The sequence below is a fragment of the Nannospalax galili genome, unplaced genomic scaffold, assembly GCF_000622305.1.
Source record: "Nannospalax galili isolate Female #2095 unplaced genomic scaffold, S.galili_v1.0 scaffold611, whole genome shotgun sequence".
In the NCBI taxonomy this organism is placed as follows: Eukaryota; Metazoa; Chordata; class Mammalia; order Rodentia; family Spalacidae; genus Nannospalax; species Nannospalax galili.
In genome coordinates, this window is record NW_008330486.1 from 1294435 (window position 1) to 1313911 (window position 19477).

General features: G+C 38.1%; 1 protein-coding gene across 10 annotated transcripts in view; it reads right to left on the reverse strand.

Annotated features, from left to right (window-relative positions):
- The window catches only part of Tcf12 (transcription factor 12), a 388060-nt gene that overhangs the window by 252304 nt on the left and 116279 nt on the right, over positions 1–19477 (reverse strand). For all 10 annotated transcript variants that reach the window (XM_029570687.1, XM_017801872.2, XM_029570681.1 and 7 more), the window contains one exon: positions 7920–7993. In XM_029570687.1, coding sequence (XP_029426547.1) covers positions 7920–7993 — 74 coding nt within the window. The remainder of the gene's footprint in view (positions 1–7919; positions 7994–19477) is intronic.

Consider the following 19477-nt stretch of genomic DNA (forward strand, 5'->3'; position numbering starts at 1 on the left):
TATTATTATTATTATTATTGGGGGTCTTTTTGAGACAGGGTCTCCCTGTAGTCCCAGCTGGCCTGGAACTCACTATTTTAGATCAGGCTGGCATCAATCTTACAGAGAACTGCCTCTTCCCCTGCCCCTGCCTCTCAATGCTGGGATTAAAAGTGTGCACTACCATGCCCAGCTTCAATATTTTTTTAAATAAAGAGGGCTAGTGTAAATATAGCTCAGTGGTACATCATTTGCCTGGGATGTGAAACCCTAGGTCCAATGCCCAGTATTGGGGGGCAGAGTACATTGATACCCTTTATTTACCAGGGTGGTTCTCATGCAGTGTGCTTCCAGAGGAAAGAGGAAAACAGAGCCTCTCTGCCCTACTAGCAACGACCAAGGTTTCACTATGAAATGTAAATGAACTACTGACCAGGTCCTTCCAAAGCTCCAGGAAGTATAAGCCTTGGCAAGGTCAAAATGACCTCTCTGTATTTTGTATAGATAGTAGAGAAAGAGATCCAGGGCTCTATTATCCCATACCTAACTCACCATCTACAAAGTGGCTCTCAGCTAAGCTCTCCTTCATGAATGAAAAGATACTGAATACCAGCTAAGAATGGAGAGAACACGAAGCAAAATTAAAGTTCCCTTTAGCCACATCTGGCAGAAATGGCACAGAAGTTTCCAGAGAAAATGACATTAATCTCATCCAGATAAGCTTGTGGGCTGGTTTGGAAACTATATTCTTATATTAGCTGAGTTTTTTTTTTTTTAACTTATCTCCATTATACAATCTATAGTTCCACACACAAAATTTAGAAGTGTAGCTAACTCCAGAATCCTTACAATCTTGTATTTTCATTTTCTACCCAACATGGTCTAATACTTACTGTCCTAAGTTCCTGACAAAGGTCTGTAAAGTGGACACTGCTGATGCTCCTTAGATAAAATGACCCCTTTGTGCATGCATCATATAGGTATTAAAGGTCTTAAAACACATCTACTACTTAGCCCTAAGTAAAAACATCCCTGAAATCATTTTGTGCTGAGTCACACTACAGTTCAACAATGTACTTTAGGGCCAACTCATCACCATGTAACAGGCTTTTCCCTTTTCTACTACCAGCATAAGAGCAGAACAATACTGGTGCAGCTATTATTATACCCACCCCATTTCTATCAATGAAGAAAAAAAGCAAAGGGAAAAAAAGTTCCAGGTAACAGAAATAACACTCAAGAGTCTCAAAGTGGGGGAAAGTGTCAAAAGTGGACACTGGTCTGGCATGGTGACTCTCTTCTGTTATCTCAGAATTTGGGAGGCAGAGGCAGGCAGGTCTCTATGCAACTGAAACCAGCCTAGTCTACATAGTTAGTGGGTTCCAGGCCAGCTGGGGTTATACGGAGACCCTGTCTCAAAAATACCAAAAACACTGGTACTTGGTACTTGTTCTATCAGCTGGATCCATTTCAATTCTCAGTACCTAAATTCTAGATGAGTCTACATCTCACTACACTTGCTACGTTCTTTTTTCCTTTCCTTTTCTCCTTTTCCTTCTTCCTTTTTAAAATTTATTTTTTTTTATTTCTGGTGGCAGGGTCTCATGTAGCTCAAACTGTTCCCCAGCTTGCTATGTAGCCACTGAATTTCTGATCCTCTTGTCTCCACCTCCCAAGTGCTGGGATCACAGAAGTGAGCCACTGTGCCCAGTTTATGTAGTGCTAGAGGTCAGTCAAACCCAAGGCCTCCTCAAGCGATGAAAGCACTCTGCCAACTGAGTTACACCGCAGCCTGCCCAGCAGCATCATGATGCCCCGTGTCCCTCCATCAGCTGCAGATCCTCTTCTGTTTTACCTTCCACCTTCCCTTCAGAGGATGACAGATTTATGACTGCTCCTTTGAATTAGGAGCTTCTAAGACAAGGCAAGGCAAGGCAAGGGGGAGGGAAACACACTAGTACAGACAGCATAACACTCAGGGGCCAGAGGCAACACTGCTAGTCGCAGTCTAGCCTGTCTCCTGTGCACTGTGAAGCTCACACAGCTAAACCTGGCTAACCTCAAACTCTCCAAATCTGTCTTCTCACCCCTGAAACCGAAGAACTGGAGGTAAATAATATTTTTCAGCTGTGAAAATTCTATGATACTGCAAAATGCAGAGGGGAGAACAAAAATGCAAGAGACTGGTTCATTCTACAAATTGTATTACAGAAAGAAAAAATTATGGAGGAAATTTAGAAGCAGTGGAACCCTGCTGATTCTTCCTTAAAAATAATGAGGGACTGGAGAGATGGCCCAGCAGTTAAGAACACTGGTTGTTCTTGCAGAAGACCCTGGTTCGAATGCCAGCACCCACATGGCAGGTAACAAATGTCTGTAACTCCAGTCCCAGAGGATCTGACAGCCTCTTCTGACCAGTGCGGGCACTGCACAACACGGGTGCACTCACCTACATGCAGGCAATACACGCATACACATAAGATAATAATAAAAACAAAGTAGTAAAAACCATTCCAACTTAAAAAAAATGAATAAAATTTCAGCTACTGGTCACTAATGGCCTGTATAAAGAAAATTCCTATCAGTGGTTTGCTACCAGTGAATTTGTGTAGACCTTTTTAATGAAGGAATAAAAAAAAATTCCTTTTTTACAAAAGAGTATCAGCAGGAAACTTCCACATCTTGTGAGTCCTGTCAGGTGCAAACCTCAGTGGTACCTTAGTGTTTCACTGCAGAGCTTGGCCAAGAGCATAAAAGGCCAGGCACACCAGGACAATATATGGGATAGCCACAGAAAGAGGTGATCAGGTAGCATCTCAGAGACAGAATTTGTGTATCAGGAAACATATAACCATGAAAATCAAATAAAATTATTAGATATTGTATATTAAATTATTAGCTATTCAGAGAAAATGGTAATATTAATAGCTTCATTTGTTGTATCAATATATGAAAAACTTAATAGGTGTTCTGTTCATTATCATCTAAATCCTTTGAAGTTGAAGATAAGAAATCTAACAGTACAAGTTTCCAAAGTCTCTGATCTTATGGCCAAGTGGAATCCCTGTCAGGAAAATAAATCTGTCTTTTTCACGTTAATGATCTACTTCAACCCTCACAGTCTTAAACCAGTGTTTTGTTACTCTCTCAACTGCTAAATTCCATTAACCTAATAAATCTAGTGGGTTTTTTTCCCCTAAAATTTAATTACACTTAACAAACCAGTGCAGAGAACCCATTATGCATAAAGTGCTGTATTACGCAGAGACAAAAATCATCATTGGGGAGGAAGAGACTTTTGCTTTCCCAAGAAAAAAATGATTAATTGTAAGGGAAGGGAAATTGATTTTATTTATGGTCCTTACCAGTCCAAAAGAAAAATATTATTAATTACTGAATGTGCAAAACAATTCTCTCATTCATTAGATTAACAAGGCAGCATCTTTCCAGATGCATTCACGCACTTGTATCTGTACACCGTTACATACATCCAGGAGACAAATTCTGAGGAACACTTACACTGATCAAAGCACTTTACATACATGTTTCCATTTAAATCTTTGTGGCAACTCTCTATGAAGTAGCTATTATTAGTCTCATTTCACAGATGAGTAAAGTGCAGTCAATTTAAATAAACTGTCCACAATAACAGTGGTAATGAGGAAAAAAATCTGAACCTACAATAAATCATTAACACAGTAGTAACAAGAACAATCATATTTTCTGACCTTTATACCTGATACATTCACAGACAAAAAAAATCACTTCCTTATACTAAAGGCTAAAGAGAGGGAGAATGCGAACTATCTAATACTTATATCTCTCATTTGTCTCTGGTGCTTTAACCTTGAGAACTTTCACTAATTTCTAAAAATGCAAGCATCTTTCAGAACATGTAATTTTTTATGAGTTTTGTTCTACACGGGTGGACAAAGGATCAAGAGTACAAAAACAAGATGGGGGGGTGTATAGCAACGCAGCAGCAGTGCTCCTTCCCTACAGTGTCTCCAGTATGTTCTGTTTCAAGTCCTCTACAACCTCCATTAGGCATCAAGTATACTCCAGTGTTGCCCTCACAAAATTCCTTCACCAAATGGTTTACTATGAGCAGTTTGAACAACTAGAAACTTAACTACCTCTACACGGTAAGGCTATGTTTTGGAAATGGGACAGTCACACCTGACAGAAGCTCTGCTAGAAGTGACTTCCACTTTTGCACAAGAGGTCTAATATTGTCCTGCACCATCAGGAAGCCTACACCCTGCCTCACTAGAGGACTCAAATGGAGCTCATTTATGCATCAAGACTACTGAGAGCAAAATGGTGTCTTAGTTGCAATCTGATGTAAAATCAAGACCAGTGAGGTAAAAACTGTAATCAGCAAGCATTTCATTAGAAAAGGTGTTAAATAAATATTAAGTTGAATCCACAAATTTGTTTAGCCACTCCCATAAAGTAACCTGTTTGTAATATACAGTTGTAATACATTTCATGTACCAAATACAGTTTTATGTTACTGAAAAGCAATTATTCTTGGACTAGTGAGATGGTTCAGCTGTTTAAGGGGCCTGATGTCAAGACTGACAGACCTAAGTTTGATCCCCAGTACCTACATGGTTGAAAGAGAGAACTGACTTCCACAAGTTGTCCTCTAGACTCCACATAGGCACATACTCACAAGCATCTCTCTCTCTCTCTCTCTCTCTCTCTCTCTCTCTCTCTCTCTCTCTCTCTCTCTCTAACTTTAAAAATTATTCTCAACCCCTTAAGCTTTCAGATGAAGCAGGGACGGAAGAGCAGTTCAGATAATTTAATCCTTATAAATCAAAAGCATATGTTTTATAACTCCATCAAAGTACTAAATCTGCAGTTATCTAATACTTATTTTTTGTGATCTTTTATTAAAAGCATAATTAAAGATTTTCTAGGGACTGAAGAGATGGCTCAGTGGCTAACAATTATTTGAACTCCAGATCCAAGGAATTCAAAGCTTTCTTCTGGTCTCAGTGGGCACTGCACGCATTTAATAATTTACATATATGCAGGCAAAACACTCATACACATAAAATAAAAAATACTTTTTTATTTTAAATATTTTCAATATAACAATGACGTTACTGAAAATCAGATCATTTTTAAACAATGCAATTTTCTATAATGGAAATACAAGATTTATACAATATTAACAAATTCTAAATAAAATTTGTTCATAGAAGTTGTACAAAAGTATCTGTAATTTCTTTAAAGTTTAAATTGACTCATTTTACTAACAATGTGCCCATACCAATAAATCTAATTTGGGGCCAGATCTCAGTGTATTAAAACAAAAATTTGAGAGTATCAACATGCAAAAGCAGGACAACGATGTACTCAGGCCAAACGAGATTTTTACTAACAAGACTATAGCCATTATGCTCATGATTACGGAAAACAAGGGTCAGGATGGTGAATAGTCTTTAGTGATGAAACCCTAAAAGTCAATGAACTTCCTATAAAGGAAGATATGTAGAGAACCACAACTACCTCCCTGCACAAGACAGTCCAGGCAACAAAGTTTGAGATTAGATCAAGACTTGAAATGAAAACCCTAACCTGTAATATAACTTCTTAACTAGTCCACTAAACAGTTTTAGGTTCGGACTGTAACTAGGAAACAGGGAAATTACTGCAGAAGTAATCTCATCCAGAGAAAACTCAAGAAGGACAGCATGAATCAGTGTCCTCTCTCAGCTGCTAAGAATATCCATGTGGTTCTGGATGGCTAGGAGTAAAATAGGAAACTAGCTTACCACAGAATTAATTTAACTTTTCTCTGCATACAATCTACACTAAAAGTAATAAGTAAATACTCTCAAGGTCAAAGACAACCTTTCCTACCTGACACACGGATCAAAAAGAAGAAAAGCAGTATTCTCTTTGCTTTCCACCTCTGGAGGCAAATAATTTCAGGATCACAAATTAGTTAAATGCTTGGATACATTATTACCTGCTTTTTTCCTAAAACCCTATCAATATTCAAGCAGAAAAAAATGGAAAGCTTGAAGGGGAAGTAAATATGAACTACAACAGTGATGTACTCTTAAGGCAGTAATAAAGGCCTCTGAAAGAAAATTTTCAAATATTAATAAGTAGTATATTATAAATCCCCACTATCTAACACTTGTTTCAAAAAGTACAAGCAAGAAATATACTTCCCCTATTCATAATATTATTATAAGAATTAGAAACTCTTTTCAGGATAAAGAGAAATGTGAACATTAACAACTTTTAATATTCCCAAGATAAAATAATGTATCTATAAATCAACAGTAAAATCTAAATACTGCAGTACCCTACACAGAGCTTTTTACATCATAATGTATCTGTCTCAGAAATTGATTCTCATTATGTTAACAGTCATTCAATCTGTCTCCAAATAACAATCCCAGTTCTTCCTAAAATATTTTAAAAAAAAATAAGAGTACACCCAAATAAAACAGCAAAATCTCTTATTTTCAAAAGTACTTTAATCGAACATTTTTAAATTCAAAAGCATCTCATCTATACTAAGACAGTAAGTGCCAACTGTGTATTGTTTTCATCCCACTTTTTTTTTTGGGGGGGGGTCTTTTTGAGATAAGGTCTCCCTGTAGCCCCAGCTAGCCTTGAACTCAGAGATCCACCTGCCTCTGCCTCCCAAGGGCTGGGATTAAAGGTGAGCACCATCACACCTTGCTTTCCTCCCAGTTTTTAAAGATAAATTGCTTCTAGGGTTAAGTATTGATAAATTTTTTGTCTATCTTTTTTGATTTACTGTGAAAAAAATAGTTCATTACTCATTTAAATACAGCATTACGGTTCGAATGTAAAATGTCCCCCACAGGTTCATGTTTCTCTGCTACTGATACTATTTTTTGACAGTACAGCCGTCTCACGAAGCTGGGCTTAGCTGGAAGAAGTGGGTGAATAGGGAGATGGGCCTTAAGCCTAGCCTAGCCTAGCCTCAGTTCTCTGCCCAAGGTCTGTTTACCGGTTAGCTGAGACTCGAGCAAGCTGCCTAACACTTCTACCTCCACAGAAAGGAGCCATTCCTCAGTGCCGGCAGAACTGCCATGTCTTTCCCCACCATGAAACTGGCTCTATACTAAGACTTCATAAGCTCCAATTCTGTATTGTTTTCTTCCCACTTTTTTGTTGTTGTTATTGTTTTATATTTTTTTTTTTGTTTTGAGACAGGGTCTCCCTGCAGACCCAGCTGTCCTGGAACTCACTATGTAGACCAGGGTGGCTCAAACTCACAGAGATAACTATACCCACATACTAGTAACTGGAAGCACCATGTATAATTTTACAATAATTCTTTAATTTTCCATTCCCAGCCTCATATTCAAAAAGTTATCAGAAATTTTTGCTTACCTTTTTGCTAGAAAAATCTCCATCTTTTTATCTTTCAGTAAGTGTGTAGAGCACAAACTTGGTCCTATTTTCTATAAATCATCAACTGAGAAACATCATCTCTTACATCTGTTTTGACAAGTTTTCAAGAGACAACTACAGAGTTCCTGATGTAAAGTAGAGCATAGCTAGGAGGGAAGGAGTAAAGTTGGAGCTTTGCAAATCCCTGCCATCTCTGAAAGCAAGTAATACACAAAGACTCATAGGTATGCAGATAGGGAGAGCAACTGCCAACTGTCTACTCAAAGCTCCTCCAGAGTCACAGGAGAGTGCTGGAGGCAGTCAGGTACAGACCAACACCAAGAATATCTCTGTAAGTGTAGGAAATACAATAAATCCCTAAGCATGACAGTTCATAAGAATTAAATCTTCTGGGATGGCTGTGTACTCTACCCTATTTCCATGAAAATAAGTTAACCTTTGTTATGAAAAGGCTCATTTGTAAAACCTTATTTATTCATCCAAATTATCTATACAGTTCTAATCATGATGAGAAGAAAACTTACTCTAGATGAATCATAGGAGGGGCTTGGTTGACCACTTGTTCCCCAGGATGTCGTTCCTCCTCGCTCATCCATACCTAAGGAAAGAAGACAATGAACAATATAGAATCTAAAAAGGTATTTCGGTGGACATTTTTGTATAGTATAGAAGAGAGCACAGTTCAGAAAGTGGTACAAGCACTTTGAAGAACAGGTTTAATCTCACTCCTTGCCTCATTAACATTAGCAAGTAAGTTTCTTCAAAGTTCTTTTCACCATTATTCCACTCAACAATACCAAATACACATTATGGAATGTCAGGAATAAAATACTTCTTTGTAGACTTTCAAATGGGTTATAATCTAAGTGTCTCCATGTCTGTTCCCTGTCACCTCAAGGTTTCTCTAGTTTTGTAGTGCCCACATGAAAATATGAATAATTTAGCTTCTAAGTCATAAAAACAAAGCTGGTCAAGTAACTATCCAGTTTAACACACTGGTTTCTATTAATTTACAGATTAAATAGTCTTAACTGAAGATAGAAAATCCAATTAGCTATATTAACACTAATTAAGGAGATATGACAATGCACCATAATGGGTAGCACTTCAACCTCTTCAAAACTGTTACCCAAATTCTGACTGTAAATTATAAATCCACCCTTATGAAAGTTACAAAGGAAAACTCAAAGGAAATAACAGATCAGTCGCCATTATCAATGAAACAACCCTCTGTGCTCTTCTGAGTCCTGGCTCTATTATTTTCACTTTTTCTATCAGTTCCCAGGAGAAGCTGGAAATCTATTGAGCCATTTGTATTTTCCCATTTCAATCCAGTTATGTCTCCTTTTCTGTTTTGTAAAAGTCATAGTTTTTCTCCTTGATTCCTAGAAGGGTATACTTTCCCACAGTCTTCTGAGCTGCTCACTATACTAAATATAAATATTGGGTTTGTTTCACTTGTGCAAAAGAGAAACCTAGATGCTACAATGACAACACTGTTAAGTTTAGAAGTTCTATTGCAGTTCCTGGAAGTCCTCAGTGATTGAAGTGAGACTGAAGGGTGTGATAAATAAAATGCACCACCTCTCCAGTAACATGCCCTGAAGAGTTCCAAGGCTTGTAAAGAAAAATGGCCAGCTGAAGGGATGGGAGACAGAAACAAATATGGGAAAGGGGCCCAGGACCCATAGTAGAATGTCCTAGTCACTAATTCAGTTATTGGGGCCCTAACTTAACAGAAAAGATGATACGTATTAGTACAGTAATCTCTCTTTATCTGAGTTTTCACTTACTCCTGCAGTTTGAAAAAATTTAATAGAACATTCTATAACATATAAATTTAAATAATCTTACTACAGTATGTTACAATTATTCTATTTATACATTATTGTTAATCTCTTACTCTCTGTAATTTATAAATTCAAGTTTATTATTGGTATGTGTGGTATAATTAGAGTGAAATGGGTTAGCATTTTCAGTTTTCAGTATTATATGGGGGATATGGAATATATCCTACACAGATAAGGGTAGATTATTACACAAATAATTTTCCAGACTTCTTTTTTTTTTTTGTCTTTTTGAAGCAAGGTCTCCCTGTAGCCCCAGCTGTCCTGGAACCATGTAGAGCAGGCTGGCCTTGAAATCACAGAGATCCGCCTGCCTCTGCCTCCCAAGTGCTGGAACTACAGGCATGTGCCACCACACCCAGCTTTCCAGACATAATTTTAAGTAGACTACCTTTTAAAACAAAGATTATATTCAAAAATGTAAAACATTTTATTCATTCTTAGAGAAATTTTATTAAATTCTTAGTTTAGGAAAAACTCTACACGTGTGGAACACGTCATGTAAAACCAAGCTTTGCTGTCACCCCTCCAGCACCTGAAAGCAATTATTTTCTAAGCATTTTCTTTGTAATCAGCACTACAGAATAGCTTATAGGATTTCTAGGGGAACCGACCAAAGACAAAGACAAAAGCTAGTAGTAACCAACAGAATCTACAAACATATGACATATAAAACAGGGAATAATTATATACGTTGTATACAAAAATAATTTTTATTATACAATGGGAACTTATCTTGATGAATTCTGTCCAATAAAAATGAGATCAAAAGTTATCTGAATGCTTTTTATAGCAAATGGTGACTAAGTGAGGCTTCTCTATTATTTTAAATACATTTGTTTTTAAATAACATAAGAGAAGACAGGTGCTGGCTATAGATAACATCTTAGGCTGTAGAAACCACATACTGTTTTCATGAAGAAATTCTTAATTTCTTCCACAAGATGAAGGGAAAGCAAAGACTAAGTAAGACGGCAATTTACTAGGTAATCAAGTACCCAGCTCAACAGCAATACCACTGCTACTGGACATGGAAAGGGACACCAAGGAGGCTACAGAACAACAAGAATCTGCCTAGGTTTTAAGCTCAGAACTCCGGGATTTTATTAGCACAGCCAGACTGACTATAGGTCTCGGCTGGCACCAACCGACAAAGGGAAGCAACTGTTCTGCTGTAAAGGGACTCCTGTTTGCTGAAAGAATGGCTGTACAAACAGCAGCATGAGAGCAGCAAGAACTTCCAAAGCTTCTGCCACAAGATGAAAGGAAGCAAAACAAAGAAAAGAAAAATCTGAAGACAAATGATGTCACACAAAATGATAAAAATGTGGAAAACAAGAAAATATGAGTTTCAATCGAATTAAGGAGGGAAAACATTTGTTTTGATATACCTGAAATTCTCTGCATGTTTTCTTTCATACAAGTGCTCCTTCTCTTTTAAAACTTTTGGTGGATAGTATTTCCTAGTGCCTGTTTTTCTGAGTGGAATCAACTATCTAAAATACAATACATTGTTTTATTTCCTGTGCCACTTTTAAAGGCATGCATACAAATTGTTTTATTTTTTGAGATAAGATCTTGCTATATAGCCCAAGCTGCTCACTACCTCACTGATTCTCCTGCCTTAGCCTCCAAAGAGGCATGATTACAGGAACGCAACATTATGCCTGGCTTGCTATTTTTTAATTTAGTATTTTCTAATAAGGAGCAAACATTAAACTTGAGACCCATTTTTTAAAACAATGGTTTCTGAATTTCATGAAAGCAGTCCACCTCTCTCCCAGGCAGATTCTTGGCCAAGTCCATTGTCTGTTGGGCAGTCCTCCTTTCTCCACTTGTTTCTACTCCTTTCTCCACTTGTCTCACTGCTACTACCATTCTGACTCAGAGGACTCTCTAAAAACCATCTAAAACTACCCCACAGCTCCCACCTCACTCCTTCCCCTTTAACACTCTATAATAAAGTCCTACAGGCTGCTGTAGGTTTTTATTCAGTAGCAAAAACTGAAAATATTTTCTCTTTGAAGGGAGACTTTCCTATGACCTAACTTTTTCCCCCCATGAACGCCCTGAAGACTAAGATTATTAACAAACACCACAGAATGCAAATACAAAAGGCATGCCTTAATGTTTGATGAGGCTCAGGCAACATCTCCCTGAGACATAAGGGAAGATGTAATACAAGGCTGGTGACAATGAAGATCAATGTCTTATATCTCCACACTTGCCACTTTCTAGATCTATCACCCAAAACCCTGCTGTCCTGAACTAAAACTAGGTAGTGTAAAGGCAGAAATAAGTATGGGACCAGAGAAATATTTCAGCTAGTAATACAGACTCTCAAAAACTTAGAAACAATGAAGAGGGAAATACAAAGAACAGAAAAGGAGATCAGCAGACATCCCAAAGCACAGACAGTCAAAGCAGCAATCGACGTATGTGTTGAGGTCTCACCAGCATCTACCCTGAGAAAGGGCCACCTATGAGGCTGGGAGGACAAGCCTGGAGACTACATTCACCCCACCTCCATGGAGTCTTGTCTAACACTGAAACAAGTTTTTTATTCTAGCAAGTATAAAATAAATGCTACACCGTTGTAAATAAATGAATGATAGTTTAGAGGACTGTCACCTGCTATATATATATTTTTTCAATAGTGATTTGTGAGAATACTCTCATAAGAGATAACTATATCAAATAACCAAAGCTATGAATGTCTTACTTCAATAGTAGCTTTATTCAATTTTATTCATGGAGTAATAATATTCCTTAGATAAGATTCAAAGGCTATAATAAATTCTAAATTAATATACATTTGAAAACCTACACGCATTTCCATTATTATTTTCCAGATTCTACATACACATGTAACAAATCTTCCAATGTATTTTCTCAGAAATTTACTGTGATACACAATAATGAAAAACAAAGGAGGAAAGTCAGGGAAATATTATGATCACAAGGGAATTAAGAAGAGTTAAGATATGTTGCCTCAGGGCTGGAGAGATGGCTCAGCAGTTAAGAACACTGGCTGTTCTTGCAGAAGACCTTGGTTCAAATCCCAGCACCCACATGGCAGCTAACAACTCTCCGTAACTCCAGTTCCAGGGGATCTGACAGCCTCTTCTGTCCTCCGCAGGCGCTGTACGACATGGGTGCACTTACCTACATGCAGGCAATACACACGTACACATAAAAAAATATATATTTAAAAAAAGATATGCTGCCTCATATAAAACGTGACAGCACTTAAAAGTTTTGAATTTTTTGTTCTAAGTACAAGAGTTCTATGTACTGGAGTGTAAAACTGAAGTCTTATTTTTTATCTTTAAAATTAGAGCACACATTCACAAAGCAAGGGTAAATCAACCTTCAATAGAGGCTAAGAATCAAATTTGAGATGTGCATAGCAGCACTTTGAGTCTAACCAAATAAATGGACCACTAAAAGATAAACCCTGGAGGAACACGAGAGAACCCAAAATTTCCACAAACAGCATTCATAACATCCAAGTCCTTGACAGTAAAATGCAACCCAATATACAGGCTCTGGATGATGCACATGTCAGTCCTCAAGAAGGACGCAGATGGTGTAAATGTGTTCCACATCTAAAGGACACATTACAAACCAAAGACTAGACACATCAGAGAAAAATATATGCTTTCTGTAATGACAAAAGGAATAAAGTAAGAAAGAATGGAGATAATGGAACAAAGAGTAAATGAATTTAACAAGAGATAAACAGAATTCATTCAATTCATAAAAGGAAAAATGATTAAAAGAAAATTAACAAGACCTCAGAGACCTAATGAAGCAGATGAAAAAGTCTAACTTGGTACAATGAGAACAAAGAGAACAGCATAGGAGAACATATTTAGAAACAATTACCAAAAAAGAAGTCACAAATGCATGAGATCAATTTACCAAATAAAGACTATTTGGTGAACAGCAACAGTATAAATATAAAAGTAAATACTATCTACCCACATCATAATCAAGCTGTCATCCAAAATTAGAAAATTTCCAAAATGGTCAGAGAGACAAGTTACTGAGAGGAGAAAAATGCAAATTACTACACACTCGCCTTCAGAAACTGGATTCTGGCAGATATGGAAAAACATCTTTAAAGTACCAACTCTCAATCAGAATTCTACACCTGACCAAAATATTCTTCAAGAGTAAAGGTGAAAATGTTCACAGGAAAGAAATTAAGAATTCATTTCCAACATAACTTTAGTACAAAAAAATATTAAAAGTAGTTCTTGAGGCTGAAGGACAATGTTAGCATATCAGAGGGAAATGTGGACCCGAAGGAAGGGAGAGCATGGATAAGGTAAAGAAAATGTTCTCCTTTTAATGTCTTTAAAACACATGCAGCTACTCTCTGATGTATTTATGTGTTATGTAATACACAGGACAACTACAGCATAAAAGCAAGCAGCAATTAGATCTATCAGGTTGAAAGACTGCTGCATTTTCTGTGAACTGGTACTGTACTAAGTATACTGTAAGGAGTTAATGATATATTCTAATATCCCTGGAGAAGCTGCAAGAGGGAAAAGCAGGAGGGCCACTGCCTACAATAAATTGAAACTGGATGCTAAGAAAGCAAAGATCCAAAAGGAAGAATGGGGTTACACTGAACAAAATACAATGCAACAAGCAGAAGGCAAGTGAATTAGTATACAAAATCTAATCCAATCCAGCACTCCACTTCTGCCTAGCCAGGAAGGTGGAGTAGCATGGTGCAGACATCTCTCCCCGCAGAGAGCACACCTCACTGCTCCGCATACACATAAAGTTCATGCTGCTGCTCCTCCTGAACAGAATCATTGTATTTGGGTTTGGTGGTTAGAAAAAGATGAAAACACAACTACACTTACACTTTAAACAAAAACATACAATATTACACCAACATGAAAAAATGCATGCAAAGGTTTTTAACTAGTTTGCTTGTTTTTATGGCACCCATTAGGATCATCAGTCAATAGGAATAAAGCAGTTTCTGCGTAACTACCAAGTACATTTCCATGGATTTTTGCTGATTACCTAACACATTTGCTATTTAAAAACAGCTGTGTGAGCAATTACTATTCTTAACTCAATTCCACAAACAATTCTATTCATTTCCTGTAATGAGGCCCATGCACTCTCTGCATTCAAGTCTTAGACCATTAATTCCTATAATGGCAACACACTGGCTGTCTAGAAGAACTCTGGAATTTTTTTTCATATTTTCCTAATATTGAAAGTTCTTTCTCTAGACTCCTCAAACTACTACTTGTTTCTTTCCATACTCACAAAAGAAAATTTTACAGTCACCACTTCCATTGCTGACCAATTACACGTTAATCTGTTAACCTAACCTCTTCCTAGACCACACGACATACCCAATTGCCAAGAGCATAGCTGGAGCTCTGCAAACATGTGTTCACAGGAAAAAGTAACTCTTTAAGGTCATCAGCAGTATGGGCTAACCTCTTCCTCATTTCTTAGGTCTCTTTAACAAAGGTCGGCAAACTTTTGCTATAAAAGTCCAAATAGTAAATATTTTAGGCAATTGGGGACCAACAAAACACTGGCACTCCATACCAATCTTTCAGTTCTACTACAGCACAAAAGCAGTCCCAAGTGATATGTAAACAAAGAGGAATAGCTGTGCTCAAAACAAATTTATAAAAGCAGTCATTAGCTTTGGGCTGTATTTTGCCCACCTCTGTTTCTACAGCTCTGACCTCACTCACGCTTGGCATCTCTAAGATCTGTCAATTGAACTCTCCTATATATCTTTATCAAGTCTTGAGGGAACAATGCTGAAAGTACCTGCCCTCATCCCACACTGGCATTCCATGCTTTACAACCTCGGACTCATTTAGCTTTGTGATTTCTGTTCCCTGTGAGTGACCAATGTTCAAATATGCATTTCCTGATTTTCCCCTTTAAAACATTTATTAATTTATTAATCTTGTGTACATGCATATGTGTGGGGGTTCAAATGTGTCATGGTATACATGTAAGGGTCAGAGGACAATTTGCAGGAGCTGGATCTCTCCTTCCACCATGTGGGTTCTGGGGGTTGAACTCACGTCATCAGAAATGGCAGCAGGTATCCTTACTCATTGAGCCATCTCTTGGTTTCATGTGTTCTCAGTCTAAAGCCCAGTGCTGCAATTTGGCTCTATGATGCCCATATTACTGATGAAAGCTTTCTTCAGTAACCTGCCATCACCACAGATCATCAGATGTAAGCCACATTCTCTATGTGCTTTTATTTCTTCTTCCTACACCTCTATGTGAGATCTTACACAGGTACTACTTCTAGTGCCACAGGTACTACTGTAACAGTGCAGATCAAACAGACTCATAAACTAGAACTGTCTGTCATTGCCCTCCCTTCTTTCTCTACTACCTTCACTGCAAGTTTTCCTTAGAATGCCTCCTTAGTCAGTTTCCTTTGGACTTCCATAATGCATCTATTTAGACGCATGTTCCCGAGTTTCTTTAAAACTTCCTAAAACATTAATTTACAGCACATCATCTACTTATAAATTCCTGACAGAATAATCTTCCTAAAACACTTCTCCAAAATACATTACTCCAAGATTTAAAAGTAAACAGTGTTTCACTGCCAACAGGGCAAAATACTTCAACTTGGAATGAAATATTTATTCTAATCTGTCATATATGTTTATTGTGAAAAGTGCTAAGGCTTGTCCCTTGTGTGTTTAAAACCTTTGAAAATCCAGGTGTAATTGCCTAAAGTTTAAAAAAAACCAAAAACTTAATTTCTTATTAAGACACACACACACACACACACACAGGTCCTGCATTCAAGGAGCAAACCTCCAGTATCACCACCAAAGCACCCCTGCGGAACATTCAACTGTAACCATAAAGCATATTCACGGTCACAGCATATGTGCTGACAGTCACAAACATTTCACAGCCTTTATTATTCCTCTTAGTACATTTACCTCCTCTCCACCCAATTAAATCTCACAAATCCAATGCTCACCTATAATTCCATCTCCTTTATACAACTTGCCCAGCCTTAGTAATTTTTCCAAGATTTATTTATAAAATACATTAGCTGTTATTATCTTATTATCTGTATTATCATTAATTCCTTGAGGATTTTCTTACAATGTTCTTTGATTGTATTCACCCCATTTCTCCCCCTAACTCCTCCCAGATACACACACACCAACCACCTCCTCCCCTTATTAACTTCTTTTTAAAAAGATTATATTTATTTTTATTTTATGTGTATGAATATATTGCCTGCATGTGGGGAACCCTGCTGCTAGGGTTGTAGTCCTCCATGTCCGGATAGCGCTAAGGGGCTCGGCGCCATATGGAAGGACTTCCCTTCTCAGCAGGGGGCCTCCTGCTCTCTTCCTGACTTACCTGGAAAGTGCCACCAAGCACGGATGCCTGACCTTATTTGGAACATGACCTTGGGCATAGTTACCTAGAGTAAAAACTAGCCCCAGGTTTTTTCTATATGATAATTAGGCATTCCCTGGTAGTTGGACAATAGGAGCCTACTGCCACATGTAAATAAAGCATACTATGAGCACCTATCAGCTGAGGCTTTGGCTATTGCCTCCACACTATATTTTCCCTAGTTCTCCCACTGAATAAACGGAGCTGCTTCACTGAGTCTAGAGCTGTCTCACTGAGTCTGGAGCTGTTTGCATCATTGAACCCGCCTCCCCGGAAGGGATTTCTTCCATCAGTGCTCACTGGCCGTCCTGACCCTGCTCGTAGCTTCTGCTCCCTTTGTCCTCGTGGAGTGGTGGCCAACGACCCACGAGGAGAGGGAGCAACCCCACAGTAAACTTCTAAGCAAATGTAAATGTTTTTACTATGAATTGGATTCCTTGGAACTGGAGTTATAGACAGTTGTTAGCTGCCATGTGAGTGCTGGAAATTGAACTTGGGTCCTCTGTAAGAACAGTGCTCTTAATCACTGAGCCCTCTCTTCAGCCCCCCCCTTACTAACTCTTAATAACTTCTCTTTTATACTAGAACTGTATTTGTAAATCTATGTCACACAATGTAGAAGTTACACACTTCTTAAGTGAAGGCCATACATCATGTCAAAAGACCACAGTTTTTACTCTGTATTTACAATGCTGAATTAAGAAGGTCAACAAAAAACTTTACATTCAAAATGGCAGTGCTTCTCACTTGTCCACTTATACTCACTGCAGCTCTGTGCGTGCCATGATGATACAAGACAGTCTTCCTAATGAATACAACTGATGGCAAGGAACAGAACAAAGGTAACCACACCAAGAAGGCACTCTGTCAGAATCATCTTACATTAGCATGATTTCTGACCACAAATGAGATCTGAAACTCAAATCTTAAGCATTGCCTATGAGAGTATAAACTGATACACTTTGGAAAACTGGTACTTTCTTAAAAGATAATATTCATATATCCTAAGGGACAATTCTACTCCAAAGTATTTACCCTTAATAAAAGACAAAACATATGCCCCAAAAGATTCTTTCTTCATAACAGCTAGAACTGGAAGCAATCCAGCAGACTCTGAGAAAATGGTCTAAGGAACTACAGACACTATCAAAGAAGTACATTCAGCAGTACCAAGACCTGGATTAGTAGTGAACATCATAAACCACATAACTCAAAAACTGAGCCGAGTAAAACCAGAAATGAGTTATGCTATTGACAACCCAATCTAAAATATCTGAAATAACAGTGATTAACAAAATTGCTGACAAAACTTTGTTGCTTCTAAAATGACCATCTAGGAAAAAGTACAAAAATATTTTACAGGGTAAATAAAACATTTTATATTCAATTAAAGGTCACTGGGTGCGGTGACATATACCTTAAAAACCAGCACAGTGGAGGCAGAGACAGGAGGATCTCTATGAGTTCAAGGCCTGGCCTGGCCTACATAGTGACTACCAGACCAGCCAAGGCTATACAGTGTGACCTTGCCTCAGAAAATAAATAAATTAAAATTAAAATTACCACTCCAATGTGTATTTGGTTATGTTTACAGTACCACCCTTGAGTTTCCTCCCACTGAGTGGACTTTTAGTTAATAAGCTATTGATTGCTCCCAAGATAAAAGTGCCACTGCTACACCAATGTTACAGCTGTGCTGGCTGGCCATTGGTGTGGTTATCTGGTCTTGAAGCTGGTGTTAAACCATCAACTGAGAAAACTCCAAAACTGTCACATCCCTAGACTAATGTGATTTCTTACTATGTGCAAAATATGTGCCCTTGTATTTACTGACAAATATTCCAGTCACCACTCATCAAAGAAGCTCATTTTGCACCAGTTGGAGACTGTTACCGAGTACCATAACTGGTCACACACAGACACTGTCTATGAGTTGCCCAGGCCTAAGCGACATATCTACAAAGCAACCTCTACACCTAAGGTTCACAAAAACACAGAACAAGGGTAAAGAAGAGGACACTAATGAATCTCTCAGTTCTCAGTAATGAAGCTCCCTCATGCAATGGATGACCAGGAACACAAAAGGTCACAAATGGCCAAAACACAGAGCTCAAGGTACTGAATGCTAGTCCTTGGACAGGACTCATCCACCCAAGGCTCAGGGACCACTGAGGAAGAAGGGGCGGAAAGATTGTAAGAGCCAAAGAGGAGGTGCATGACCATATGGAAGTAGAGTCCTACAAGCTCCTGGGAACCTGCCCTTATAATTCTATGGCAATGGTATCAGCATACACAAGCCCCATGCAAACTCAGGCAGACAATAACCCAGCATAGAACTGGGAAAATGAACAGCAGACCCCAATCTTATCTGAAGAAATATTGGCATCTGATTGCTGCTAGGTGAAAAAGAGATGATATTCCTAAAACAAGGGACTCTAGATAGGCTGAATAGACCTCACTGGATGGTCTTGCACTAGGGAATGTCTGGGGACACTGACTTGACACAGTGGGCCTTAACAGGGATGACAGAGTATATGGGCTCCAGTGGGGGGGGGTGGTATGGGAGGGTGCTGATGGAGATGGGGGTATAAAGATGATTAAGATTGTTTGAGTTGTTCTGTACGAAATACACGAAAATTCAATAAAAACAAATTTAAAATAAATTAATTAATTTAAATTAAAGCCAGGCAGATCTCTGTGAGATTGAGACATAGCAAGTTCTAGCCCATCTGAGGCTACAGGGAGACCCTTTCTTAAAAAATAAGTAAATAAACAAACAAATAAGAAGG